This window comes from Cynoglossus semilaevis, chromosome 11, assembly GCF_000523025.1.
Source record: "Cynoglossus semilaevis isolate Cse_v1.0 chromosome 11, Cse_v1.0, whole genome shotgun sequence".
NCBI classification, from domain to species: domain Eukaryota; kingdom Metazoa; phylum Chordata; class Actinopteri; order Pleuronectiformes; family Cynoglossidae; genus Cynoglossus; species Cynoglossus semilaevis.
The window spans coordinates 17,106,349-17,120,317 of NC_024317.1; the positions used below are offsets into that span (position 1 = coordinate 17,106,349).

Genomic DNA, 13,969 nt, shown 5'->3' on the forward strand with positions numbered 1-13,969 from the left:
GTGTTTCACCTCATTTCAAAGTGCGAATAAAAGATAGAAGTGAAACACAGACATCTCACGGATTATTATTAAAATGCAGGCTTAGCTGTGAAGGTAAAGTTAATGGACATGGATTTAAGCCCCTTGCTTCTCCCATTGTTAAATAATAGGAAAAAAAATGTGTCTTTTTTAGTAATGCCATTTTTCTATGCAGCTCACATCTGTGAAATACAAGAATATGGATTGTACTCCGGCAAGGTGATCCGATATTCCAAACGAATGAGGTTTGTCCTTTTCTATTGTAAGTCTCCACTCTTGGCTCCCAACCTGGTTTTAAGCCTTAATCCTTTAATACGTGTTGTGTCCTTAGAATAGCTTAAATTGCATTTTCTAGCGAAGCCGACAAAAATGCGGGATTACTTAGCATCACGCTATCCTTCTCTGTGTGAGGAGGAACACAAAGCACAGAGGGTTAACGGTAATGTTAACGGGAAGGTCGCTATCACCTTACAAAGGCTTGTTTGGGTCAATACCATTATTTAGACAAAGAGGAAGTTTAGAAAGTTGGCCAGAGTGAAAACGTAATTTGTTTTTTGACATTGGTAGACTTTCCATTTTACCTTTTCACAGTAGATGGTGAAGTGTTAAGTGCTAACTAGAATAAAATAGAATAGTTCTTTGTTGTCACTGTTGCAGAAACAATGAAAACCAGTTTTAGGGTCTCTTTGTTGGCAGTATTAGTTTTAAGAAAACAGAACAGCATTCTATAAAAATACTCTTGTACAAAGTATATAGAAAAATATACACAGAAAGAAAAACCTAAAGTGCAGTCAGTAGTAGTATGTAAAATAAGGTGCAAGTTGCATGACATCTTATTATTAAATACTGCACAGTTGTTGAATTAACAGATTTTCTTCAGTTCATTTTTAATTGCACTGAAGTTATTGCAGAAATCCTGCATTTTTTTTCTTAATTTTGTGTGTGGGTATGTGTGTGTGGTGGGAGAGGCGGAAGAAGAGGGGCTGTTTAGGGAGGTATTCTGTTCATGGGGTACACAATACCATTTCAGTCTGTAATGGTATTTTTCATAGTTCTTACAAATAAAGGATCATAGTAGTGAATGTGTCTGGAGCCCATTTTGTTAAAAAAAAAATCATGATGAAATTGTATCCTGAGTAAATAATCGTGTATCGTATCGTGAGTTGAGTGTGTCTTTACATCCCTATTTTACACAATGTGACTGCCTGGAAACTCCACTGTGAACGCTCTACGACCTTGGAGTGACCTATACTGTATGTGCAGACCAAGACCTCAAATGCGGCGTTAACAGTGGTAAATATGGACAAATATAGAGAGACTGGAGGTCAAATCTCCCCAGTGGCTGGGGCTGTTGGAGGCCACTTTCCAAGTTTTTGCCCTGCAGAACCTCCGGAGAACAAACCCCAGTTAGTGAAAGTATCTCAAACAATCCTGTCCTTTCAACTGACTAGGTCCTTAAATGGCGTCTTCACGCGTCGTTCTGTCACAGAATTGTGATGTCACTTGAATGACAGATGAATTGGATATGAATCCAATTTAGGAGCATGTATGTCAGTGCGTGGGTCAGATTTGAAAATACCCAAATTATGTTCACACAGTCAAAAAAAAAAAAAACAGTCAGATGAGACATGTTTTGTGAGCTGAATTGCATTTGGGCCAATTTTGTCAACAGTGTGAATTCAGTCTAATACATTAAAGGGTGGGTGTGAATGGTTACATGTCTATGTGGCACTGTGGTAGTGTGGAAACCTTCCAGAGTGTAATACTGCACTCACCCTGTGACATCGATGCTCTGTTGGACTCCAGCTCTCTCCATGACCTTGAAAAAAAGGTAAAGGCGTAGAAATGAATGAAGGAATGTCAGATGACCAGGGATGGACAAAACTAAACAGATCTATATTGTCTGTAACATTACCTGCATACTTGACAAAAACCTGCTGGAATCATGCAAACATGTCAGACAAGCAGAGTCTTCAGTTCAGACAAGGCTTGTTGAGTTTTATCATCTCTCCATTTTAATACAGGTGAAATGAAACAAATGCAACAAACCCCATTGTACACACACACAGGCCCAGGGGGGCTCCTCCATGGTATGACGGCTAAAAATGATTCCATTGTACTGGAAATACATGGATAGGAGTTACGTATTGTACACAATGTAGTTCACTCAAGATAGTATGTCACATGTAAATAACTGGGTTACAGGCCAGTGGCAATAGGGAGCACTGTAGTTGCAACACAGCAAAAGGAGGAATAAAAATCACCCTTGAACATCACATGCACCACCCCCAAAAAAGCAGACATACAGTATGTTAGACTTTTTTGACCTCACCGTGAAGTTCTGTCATATTAATAAAAAAAGAGCACACATGAGGAACATAAAGACTTTTTAAAAAATATTTTTCCAATTATTTTCGCAAAGAAGCTTTTAAACGTGATGAGCGACGTACAAACGAAGGTGACGTGAGGTGAACTACGGCCATTTCAGTAACCACTCCTCACCGTACCCCATATAGCCTCTTTAAATCATTTGAATATTTACACTGATGTACACAAAATACACTCAAAAAAGAGCTTTTTTTTCTCTTAGATTCTCAATTCTTTCAAATCCATTTGTACATTCCAGACCATCACGAAAAAACTGTATATTTAAAAAAAAAAAAAGGAAAAACTGTCTACAGACAGCCGAGCATCTGTATTTGTTCTCCTGTGTTTTTCTTTTGTTGTTTGTTTGTTTTAAGCAACTTGTAGTCTGGTGGGTTTTCTGAACGTGTGACCGACAAAGTGTAGTTGATATGTTACCGCAGCCTCGGCCAGTGTCACATTGGACATTTTCACTCATAAAAATGAAATTCTTATTTTCTTCCTCCCAGTTTCTAATGGACTGGTTTTATTGATCGACAGGCAGACGTGAAACAAGGTATAGAAAGAAGGTGAAGGTGGGTCGGGCTGTACAGGAGGGGGCTGTTGTAACGTCCATCGTGTTTTCTCTTCTGATATCATTTATCTCGGCTATATTTTAATACAAAAAAACAGGGAGCGCCATCCAGTGGTGGTGCTGGTTCCTGATCGACTGACGCATGAAGGGTTAGCTGATGACTGGAGAAGGTTTGTTTCTTTCTTTCTTGTGTGGCTATAGAGACGTTGTGAACGAAGAGAGGAATTGAGTGTCCACGTGTGCGTGTAAGACAGAGACAAACAGAGATAGAGAGAGAGGGAGGGAGAGAGCAAGAGAAATAGAGAGGATCTCGGATGAGCTGTTTCACGTCAGTTCCACTGTGACTGTGAGGATGAGAGCCATCCACGTTAGTCCGATCACGTCCTTCCGACAGGCTCCATCTACACGTAACAAAGAGACGGTGAATCAGACAGATATGTCTCAAGTCTTTTCTTCATATAGATCATGTCATATTTCTTAGGAGTGTTACAGTACATGATTTCACATTTTCAGCCTTTTCAAATAAAATGAATGCAATCTTAATATGAGACACTGGACAATTTTCTTTTCAAAAATCTGCGTCTGTTTCTTAACTTCTTAGCTTTGTTCACATTTTCAAAAATTGATCCATGCAGTAATTAAACTACTCTGTGATCTTTGTGAATACTAATTAATAGGGGAAAACAAATGTCCGACGACAAGACGTCAACAACCCAATGGCTTTTCACCCTAACCAGCTGGTCAGCCAGTGTTGTGTCTTTTCTTACTGCGGTTCTGTTCAGTTTGGTTCTGTTATAATACAAAGCATTTACTGAAAAACACCTGAATATGAGGCTGAGCTCTGAATACACGAAGGTCTATTACTGTGTTTGACGACAGCGGACAGATGTGGACTTTACACCTCGACAAGTCACTTCTTTAGTGAGACTAATTGAAGCAAAATTGTTTGTTTAACCTTGGAAATAGTTCTTTACTGTTTCAGTTGTACATTGTTTATTGGCAGTGATTTAAATTAATATGTATTATTGGTGTGAAAGCTCTGTTCACTTTCTGTTTAACTTGTTGAATTAACATTTATTTATATTTATTAATATTTCTAAAATATTTGACCCAGTTTTGTTGTTGTATTGTCTAATGTGTCAACAGTGTCAGTTTAATATAAAATGTTCAAACTTTTTTCTTCTTTGATGCTCCTGTTAACAAGTGCAAAATAAAAAGATTTTAATATTTTACATATTTCACTATTCACCCCTTTTAAGGATGTACATTTTTGATATTTATCCAAAAAACCCAGCGCCTGCGTCAAATTTCACTGCAGCTGCGACAGGTGTCCACAGGAGCAGTGAGATGATGGAGGTTGTTCTCTGCTTCTGTTCTGAGGAATCACCATTAGAATAAGTTTGATAATATACACTGCAGTCCTGCCACGACAAAAGAGACTGAACCAAAGTCACCACAGAGACTTTGGTGCAGTTTAGTCAAACACAAAGAGACACTTTCTTCTCAGTATTTGAAGAATCTTTAGATCAAATAGCGCTGATGCTTCCTTTTATCTGTTTTTTTCTTCTGTTTTTTCTGCTTGTTTTGAAATGCACAGCAGGGCCACTGGATTATAGACAAGAGCTCAGCAGAGACAGCAGTGTTTTGCTGCTGTACTGTTTTCCTTTGGAGTTTGAAGTGGGGGTGGAATAGGAAAGCAGCGAAGGGCCACAGTTGTGCCTGATATTACTAACAATTTGTCTGCAGTCTGAACATCCTGAAAAAGACCTGGGTGTGGCTCGACTCACATTAGATCAAATATTTGATCTGGCATGATATAATGTCTAAGTCACCCTGACAGGTCACATGTCAGATATGTTTTTATTAAGTACAATATGACATGACATTTTCTTTCATAACACGCCATCAACAAACTTACACAACAAATGGAGTTCTCAGTAAGTAGGTCTTATTATTCTGTAATGGACCGGTCCATCTGTGGGATCATCATCTCAGGTCCCTGTCCATTCTAGTCATAGCTGCCCTCACCCTGCCATCTGTTTGCCGGTTTTTGGCTCAAACCAAATGTAACTCTGCCAAGTTGATCTTTTTTTAGGCAAATGGTTTTTAAATTTCAGTGGCAACATGCTCTTTTTAATAAAGGATGACTCTACCTCAGGTGTGTTGGCCCTGAATGCCAGCTGAAAATCAAACAGCTAATTATGGTGGATGACTACATGGCTGTAGAGCACAGGTGTCAAAGTCAGGCTCGTGGGCCAAATGTGGCCGTGGTGAGATTATATTTGTCCCGTGAGATTATAGCAAATACGTATTAGAGCTGGCCTGCCAGTATATATATAATGTATGCACCATGATATAGCGCAAACTTATATAACAAAAAATATTTACATATAAAAGCAACTCAAAAGGCTAGAGAGATGTTAAGAAACAAATACCACTGACGTGTGTCTTATTTTAAATGTAATTTCTTATACGTTTATACAATAATATTAAGCTTTGACTGTTCCAGATTTAATGGTTACACAAAACTACAGTTAGTTTCCATACAAACAAATTCAACATTACTTATCTGGAGAGAAGGGAAAACATGCACATTCCCAGTCATTTTTTCAATAAATATTAGGTTTGACCAGAGACTTCATCCCAGTTTTTATTTTGGCCTACTGTGAAACTGAGTTTGACACCCCTGCTGTAGAGGGTCAGAGGGTTTTTATCAGGAAAAAAACTGTAACAGATGGTGTGTATCTGTTCATATAATAATAATAATAACAACAACAATAATAATCATTTTATAAATAGTCATGTGTAAGGTACAGTAATCGTTCAATATTTATCTTTTTGTGTTAATTAATAGGGATATTAAAAACTACATTGTATCAATTGATTTTACTAAAATATAAAGACCGTGAAGATTAAGTAACATGATGTCCTTCTGGCTTGACATATAAGTATTTTTTCATAATGTCAAGAGCAGATACAGTCACTCTGAGACACTATTTGAAACTCCTCTACAAATACAACACTGATATTTTCTATATGAATAATTCCATCATTTGGCTCAGTCATATATTAAAACACACACAGATCTACCAGCAGTCCTTCTGGTCCAGTGATATGCAGAACCAGAAATGGTTCATGGTTAATTGTGATTAATCCACTACTGCCTTGTAATTAACAAGATTTCAATCATATGGCAGCTCTACTGTCATATGTCTACTACCTACTATTGCTATATCATGTATTTGATGAATTGAACAAACATTAAATATGTTAAGCACTTCCTCTCTGGTACTGCAGATTTAGTACTGTAGTTGTAGTTTTTGTCCACATGTGTGTCTCAGCCTGGGTATTATAAGCATTTCTCAAAATAAGGTGATGACCCCCAATTTTTTTTGGACACATCATTTTCAAAATGAGTTGGAAAAAAAAAATCCCAGACCAATTTTGTCCTCATCTTAACTCATCTTCTAAATCCAACTCATTGCCATACCGTGCACCTTGACCATTTGTCTGAGTGATTGGAAATCTGACAAAGATGAATGAACCTGGCTGCCGGTGGGAGGTGTGCGGTTGTGCGGTTTTCTAGCTGTGGCCCTGACGACTGACAAATGTGGTCTTTCCCATTTGTAAATGGGCGTGCATGCGGTACTAGTAGGAGCTGGGCTGCTCCCCAATTTGACTTGCATGCAGGGCATATCTGTGCATGACTGCCGGTCTGATTCTGTCCTTGCTGTGACACACCTTCGCCTGAACTTTCCATAGCATTTGTATGTTTTGTTTTGCCCAACGGAGGAAGAAACCATGGGAACTGCTGTCCTGAATATGGGAAATGGCAGTGGGACAAACAAGCGGAAAAATAATGCCGAAGATAGAAAGAAAAAAAATAATGAGTCCATGTCAAACTAAAAGGCTGTTCAAATCCCGCCTGACCGGGATTGTTCATCTTTACGACAGCGCCGCTTACCATCTGCTTGGAAAGCTGGACACACATGCCATCACACATATGCACCAGGGACCATATACCATCCAATTATAGCATTGCATTACATTTCCCAGTTACCCATCAACATCAGTTCACTGTCAAAAACACATTACAGTATAGGTAGTTTATTGATTTTTTCTCTTCATGGTATAGGAGATACGATTTACCCTTATTGCACACTGCAAAGATATATTTCACAGAACAACACTGAGGATTTTCTCCAAATAAAGACCTGGAATCATCTGAGCTAATAAAAAAAAGCTAGGCTACCACCACGAGCCACCTCTGAACAACTATGTTTGTACAGTTTTTCTGTTGAACACTGCCCGTACATAGACTTTAACAGCTTTGTTTGCAATTCCAGGCTTAGTGCTGTCCAAATGGGCTGGCAGTCTGCTCTACATGACTGCACTTTAACAAACTCATCCTGGTCAATGCACTCCATGTTAAAAGCTACTACTGTTGTCTTTTGTATTCTAAATTCAAGCTTGATTGGTCAGGTCTTAGGTTCATTGCGCTAGAAATAACAGTTTTATGTTATAACATTAGAAAACTGAATTTTTAATGTAAATATGAAATAATTTCTGGGATTCAATTTTATATATCGTTGTACCATGCCAGTAGCGTGAGATCAATAATGTTTGATCTAATCTGATATAATCTAATTTTAGATTCACTTTTCTGGCATCTGTGTTACTTTTAGAGATCTGTACTGGAGCCACCAATGTAAAGTTGCCGTGTACTGCTGTGTTTTGTTATCTTTTTCCATTTGCCAATAAAGGCCAATCTAATCTATTCTATTCTGCTCATAAAGCTAAAGTGTTGAATCGTCTGCAAATCATCTGCAAGGTGTGCTCAAAGGCAAAAGAAAAAAATAAACCCTATAGGATGCTGTGTGTACTGCAGTGAGATACAGGGCAGAGGACCACTGACAAGGCAAAGATCGAAAGGTTGTTGTCACCGCTCCCGGCCATTTCCTGGCACTCCCTAGGCTTTACATATGATAATCCCAGGAGCTGCATATAAAAGACACTGCAGATTTGAAATGCCAATAATCTCCCACTCAAACTGAAGTGACAGGACACGTTAGTCACTGGGAGAGGCTTGTTGCTCGCTGTTTCTCGACACTGACAAAGACGAATCGCGTCTGACTGTCACACAGACTATCTGGGGCAAAGCATCCAGGACCGAATGAGAAACATCCACCTGTCAGTGCTTTGAATGTTAAAAAAAAAACACCACAGGCTCCCGAAGAAATTGCCTTTCTGATTGTGGCAGATTTCTACAAAAAAAAAAAAATATTTTTCCAGATGGAACAGACTTGAGTGTCACAATATGTTATCACACTGCCAATAGTGTCTCCTCAAACAGCACATAGAAGTGATCGAGCAAGGAAAACATGAGATGCATCAAAATTACAGCATAGACGTCCACAGTCTGTTCCCTGCTCGGGTGGTTAAAATACTTACTGTTCTGGTTTTGTGTGGTTTTCATCATGCTTGGATTTTCTGCAAAGAGATAGAAAAAAATCGAGGATGAGTCGATCAAACAGTACTGTGTGAAAGAAGAAACAATTTCAAAACTCTGCAGCAACAGGAATGCGGAAAAGAAAACTTCATCTCAGTCTTCCATTACGAAGTGAATCCCTGTAGTGAAAATAAAGCCACAGTTTTAATTAAGTCAATAATCAGTGTTGACTTATAGTTCCCTTTTCTAATATGTGTAGTTCAACAAGTACTAGGCTGATAAGCTTAGTATTACCTATAAAAAAATACTAAAGATTGGGGTTGTTAATTACGATGACTGAGTGTGAAATTAATTAGATTTTAATTTTTAAATCATTTTTATATGAAGAATGCTTATTCACACGTTGACATTTAAACACAGTGTGGAAAAAAGTTTTGGTTTCACCAAAGCACCTCAGGCTTAAAATTCCATGTGTTTGTTCAACTTCAGGTCAGACCAGCTGGACCGAGGACAGAACAGTCAGTGAGTTCACGGCTGACACGATTGTCAAATGGATTGTACAGAACTGTAGACTGAATAATATCGCTGAGAAAATAGGACTTCACCCAAGCTTTCAAAGCAACTCACAAAGCATCATACAAGATGTACTCAAGATTTAACTCTATCAAGGAAATGCTTTTGTTTTACTTTTTCATAATAATAATTCCATCTTTTGGATTTGTCACAAATAAAAAATAGGTGAGACACAACTCGACACATCTACAGGCCAAAATAATATAAAAGGATTTATCATCATATTATGGAATGCTTATTCCTCTCGATTATTCATGAATAATCTGGATTCGTCTATGCAATTAATGAGATTAAATAATTCAACAGCCCATTATAAAGACAACATGAATAACGTTAACACTATATCAGCGAGCCATATGGTATCAATAATAAAGGAAAACAATGTGATTATAATCTGAGCCTCCTCTTTAACAATGAAGAATGCAGGTGTCAATAATATGCAGTAGCCACTGTAAAGAAGCATCCGTCTCCCTTCGATCTGCACTCCGAGTATCACTCAATAAATATTAGACCTGGCCAAAAATAACCATCGATCTGTGGAGACAGTTCTATTGTTAGAGGTAAAAGGTTCCAGATTTTTAATGTAACATCTGCACCACTGTGTCTGTCCAAGAGGAGGGAGAGCGCAGTCAGAATGTCTGATCAGCGCAAGTACTGTAATGAGTCTGATTTTATCTGAATGTAACAAAGTACGACTGTCCATCAGCAGAACAGATTTTTCAAACTATAGTGACCCTTAGTGATTTATGTTTGATAGAAGTTTACAGTATTTTCTATGAAAATTCTGTTATAAGAAAATCTGAATCCAATGCATGTTTTGATAGTTAACCTACCATAACCTTATCCTACTCATTTCCATGAAAAAGACATAATTTGCTTGTATTCATTTCCCAGTCTGTGAACATGTAAATACTTTGGTTGCCTTCGAAATGCAAATGAGAATTTATATTTGTCATGTATGGCCATTTATTTTAGGAGATAATTCCAGGTCAGTGGACAGCTATTAAAAACAAACTTTTAAATTAGTTAGTAATGCCAGAATGTAGATGAGAGATTTCTTTCTTTTTTGTCATTTAATCCATTTGTTCCACTTGTTTTTGTCTCTTCATGAACTCTTTACCCGCAGGCGTCTATGAAGAAAATCCGGTGTCCACAATTAACTAACCTTCAAGACATTGACTTCCAAACACCATGGTTACATCGTAGCATTTCATCCACTCTAATGGATCCAGTCTGTGCGTGAAAAGCACACTTGATTACATTAATGTGCCCCTTGTTGACTTGTTTTGGGACATGTTGACATGCTTTGTGGCCCAACCATTAGTACTGATTCCACACTGTCCCTTTTGCCTGGCTGACTCGGTTGTTTTTCTGTGCACGTAGCAAATGATTCGTGCTTATGACAGTCCCATGAGCCAGTGCGGCACGAATGTCATTAAATGACAATTAGAGGTGAAAATAAAACTTATTTATCTGAGTTGCCTCAATTTTTATGGCAGCAGTGAGTGAGGAGCTGCAGAGATGCATGTTAATTTGGGATTCAGAATTTAGTGTCCCGTAAATGTTGTGCAGCAGAGACTTATGTTGTGCGTGCGTCGTCCATTTACTAAACTTGGACACACACGGTGACAGCTTCAGCACACAGCTCACAGGCCTGGGCAGCAATGTGAGAAAAAAAACACAACATAATTACAGCCAGGTCTCTTAAGAAACAGGGAGACCAGGCCACTAGAATGAGGGCCAGCAAATTTTAGGAACAGGAGTTTGGAGAAGAGGACCCCGTCTTTATTACATTGTGCTGACGTCTAGTCTGCAACACACACACTGACAGTGTGTTTCTATCTAAAACTCCTCGGAGGGATAAAGTAATTGCAGACGACCAAGCAGGAAGCTTTGCAGAGAATTAGCAACAAGCCTTAATTCAACTGTGTGAGCTATTTTCAGACATCGGTCTTGACGTGTGTTGAAGAAACAAAAGCAACTACGGGAAACTTTTCAGGTCTCACTGGTCTCTTCCCAGGTCTCACAGCAACCATTACCATAGCAGCTGATCTGGGAACAGAGGGGAAACTTTTGTATGTACTTTGCATTTGCACAGTGGTATTTGCCCGAATGTCCTTCAGATGTTTGCATAGTCACACGTATCTGCGTGTTTCTGAATGTGCGTGATGTAAGTGTGCACGAGAAGTGACGGCATCTGATCTCCGACTGTAGCTGCTGACTTATTTCACAATAACTCCAAACACAGCTGAAGGGAGCTCAAAGATGAACAGCGTCACAGCCTCAGCGCTGCTCGTGGCTGCGTCTTTACCAAGCTCTCATTAAGACTCTATTCTTCCTGACGATGTGTAATGAACAGCAGCTGCAGCTTACACTGCTGCTTCATCCCCACCCCTGGCAGATAGAGGGGAGTCTCATGTCAAGGCCACGGTGAGACAGTATCAAGGTCGCTTCATCACCATTTTCACAAAGAGTGCAAGGAATCTACAAGGAGGTAGGAGATGACAGATGGGCCTTAATAGCAAGGAGACACCTAAGGGTGCATCGCGGTGTTAAACAGACATGAGTCCCTCCTATTAAAATGGCTACAGAGGAAACACCTCCTTAAAGCGGCAGCTTCACATTTAGTGGTGAATATTACTAGACACACACACAGTCATTTAAAATATTGTCATCCACTGGATATTCACAATGAAATATTCTGGTACAAAGTGTTCTGTTCAACAGTCAAGCGTAAAACAGTATCCTATGTGATTAATGATGAAAGGCCGCTGCAGGGCGGCGGTGAAGACACATGAAAACACACACCAAGGCCTAGTGCGTATTAAATATATTTCTCTAACCCTTCCCTGGTGTTTGGAAAGCAGTAACCACAAGGGATTTGTGGGAGATTTTGTGGTGTAAAAAAAGAAAAGAAAAACTGTTGCAACAATATTGGCCTTAGTAAACCTTTGTTTAATGAGGGCCGTGTTTACTTACTCAATATATATATTGTACTAACTTTAACACATAACACACACTGGCTATAAAATGGATGAATAACCTTACATAAAGAAAATCCTGATAAAAGACAAAATTTCATATTTAATTAATAGATAGATACATAGATAGATAGATAGATAGATAGATAGAAAGCGTTAAGTGTATATTTTAGTTTGATTTTTAAGTTTAATATTGACGTGTTCTTTTGATTATCTACTCCTTTAGGATTCATTACACCCTGTTTTTGTACAAACGTCTTTATCTAAGGACTTTGCATAAGAAATGAAGATGTAATCTGATGTCACACAACTGTGATTAAAGTGATAGTAATACATACAGTATCTGAAGCATGGAATTTATTCTCCCCTAGGGGGCCCTGGAGCAGAATCCCATAATCTTAATAAAACAAACTCACTAACATACATTAGAAGATTTGTCTCAGATAAAGTGGGGTTGGACTGAGGACTGCAGTACTGCAGAAAACCGAACTTACAGTATTACAGTAAATATTTAAAATTTGAATTTTCATGGAGTGGTGATGGAACATGTATTTTTTTGTCAAAAACATAGTATAAATGGAATTTTGTGCATTTGTGTGATAAATAACTGATACTGTGACAGTGTGTATATTGAATATACAGGAGTTGTGTGACTTGGGGCGGGATGGGGGGAAAGGTGTGCAGTTCTTTTTTGCCCCTTGAATGGAGGCCCATCTCCCAATTCAAAGCTTCATATGTCCTAACAAAGCCTCTGGGGTCCTTGGTGGGGGTCACCATTTTCTGCTAATGTTAATTTAAGAATTTGGGGCCTAAATCGAATTCTATTTGTTGAATTACTCCAGAGTGGACACATAGACATGAAAGCAGCTCAGAAGCACAGACCAGACAGCGTTCCCATTAACACCTGTAAACGCACAGCATCCAGGTTGCAGCGAACATGTTACCTTGTTATGGCCATACAACAAAGAGCTGACAACCACAAAGGTTCTTTGATCTCTTCACAGGACTTTGATGCTACCGTTAGCAGCTCATGTTCAAACCAGGACCTGCTGCTGATGGACTTGTTTCTAAACCCCTCGTGAGAGAATGGTTATCTTCACTAAGTGCTGCCTTAAAAGGAAAGTGTTGTTGAGCCAATTAATCAGGCGGTTAGGTTCATTAATGATTGATATCGGGGAGCGGTCACACGACTCTCTGGAGCATTGCTCCAAGATACAGAAGCTAACCATGTAATTATGTAAGTGTTCTGGTTAGTTATACGCTCACATTTTTTTTTCATGTTCATAATCTTTTGAATAATTAATCACACTGGAGTGGAATGTAAGTTTAGCCCTAACTGAGTGATGGACACATGAATGCTGGGCTGCAGCATGTTGGGATGCATTCATCCATTCATCCATTCATACATTCATACATACATTCATACATACATACATACATACCAAAGACTATGAGGCGAGTGTGCGTGTCCGTGGAACCCAAAGGATTCTGAGCCGTGCAGCGGTACATGGAACCATTGAGCGTGGCCGGCACTCTCTCCAGAATGAGCTCCCTCCCCTCTCTCTCGATGCTGCCGTCCAGCAGGTGGCCCCCTACCCGCGTCCAGGTGAAGAGGGGCTCAGGGAACACCTCATTCTATCAATACCCAGCCCCGAGGAGAAGAGAAAGTAGAAAGAAGAAAGGTGAAAAGAAGAAAAAGAGACAGAAGAGAAAAACAAGAAGAAATTAGTGTGTAGTGCACAGAAAGTGTGTGTGTGTGAGAGCCTGGGCCAAGATATTACCAGCAAGAAACGCATAAATAATAGAGGATCCAATTTTTTCCCTCTAATGCAACAACAACTTAACAAGGCACATTAATAATAAACACTTCACTTTACAACACCCATCTCTCACATTTAAAGCCACTGGAGAAAATGTAGCCCTGGAAAAACACACTGTGTTTTATTCAAATCACTGGCTCGACCGATAAGAAGAGGGGAACGCCAGAGGACGGATATTTGCACGGTTCTA

At 39.1% G+C, this 13,969-nt stretch overlaps 1 protein-coding gene across 2 annotated transcripts in view; it reads right to left on the bottom strand.

Moving 5' to 3' along the window:
- Positions 1-1,983: 1,983 nt before the first annotated feature.
- Positions 1,984-13,969, bottom strand: part of igsf21a (immunoglobin superfamily, member 21a) — a 207,543-nt gene continuing 195,557 nt past the window's right edge. For both annotated transcript variants that reach the window (XM_025059949.1, XM_008321031.3), the window contains exons 8-10: positions 13,402-13,594; positions 8,408-8,446; positions 1,984-3,357 (exon numbers count right to left, since the gene is read on the bottom strand). In XM_025059949.1, the coding sequence (XP_024915717.1) occupies positions 3,281-3,357; positions 8,408-8,446; positions 13,402-13,594 (309 nt within the window). In that variant the 3' untranslated portion in view covers positions 1,984-3,280. The remainder of the gene's footprint in view (positions 3,358-8,407; positions 8,447-13,401; positions 13,595-13,969) is intronic.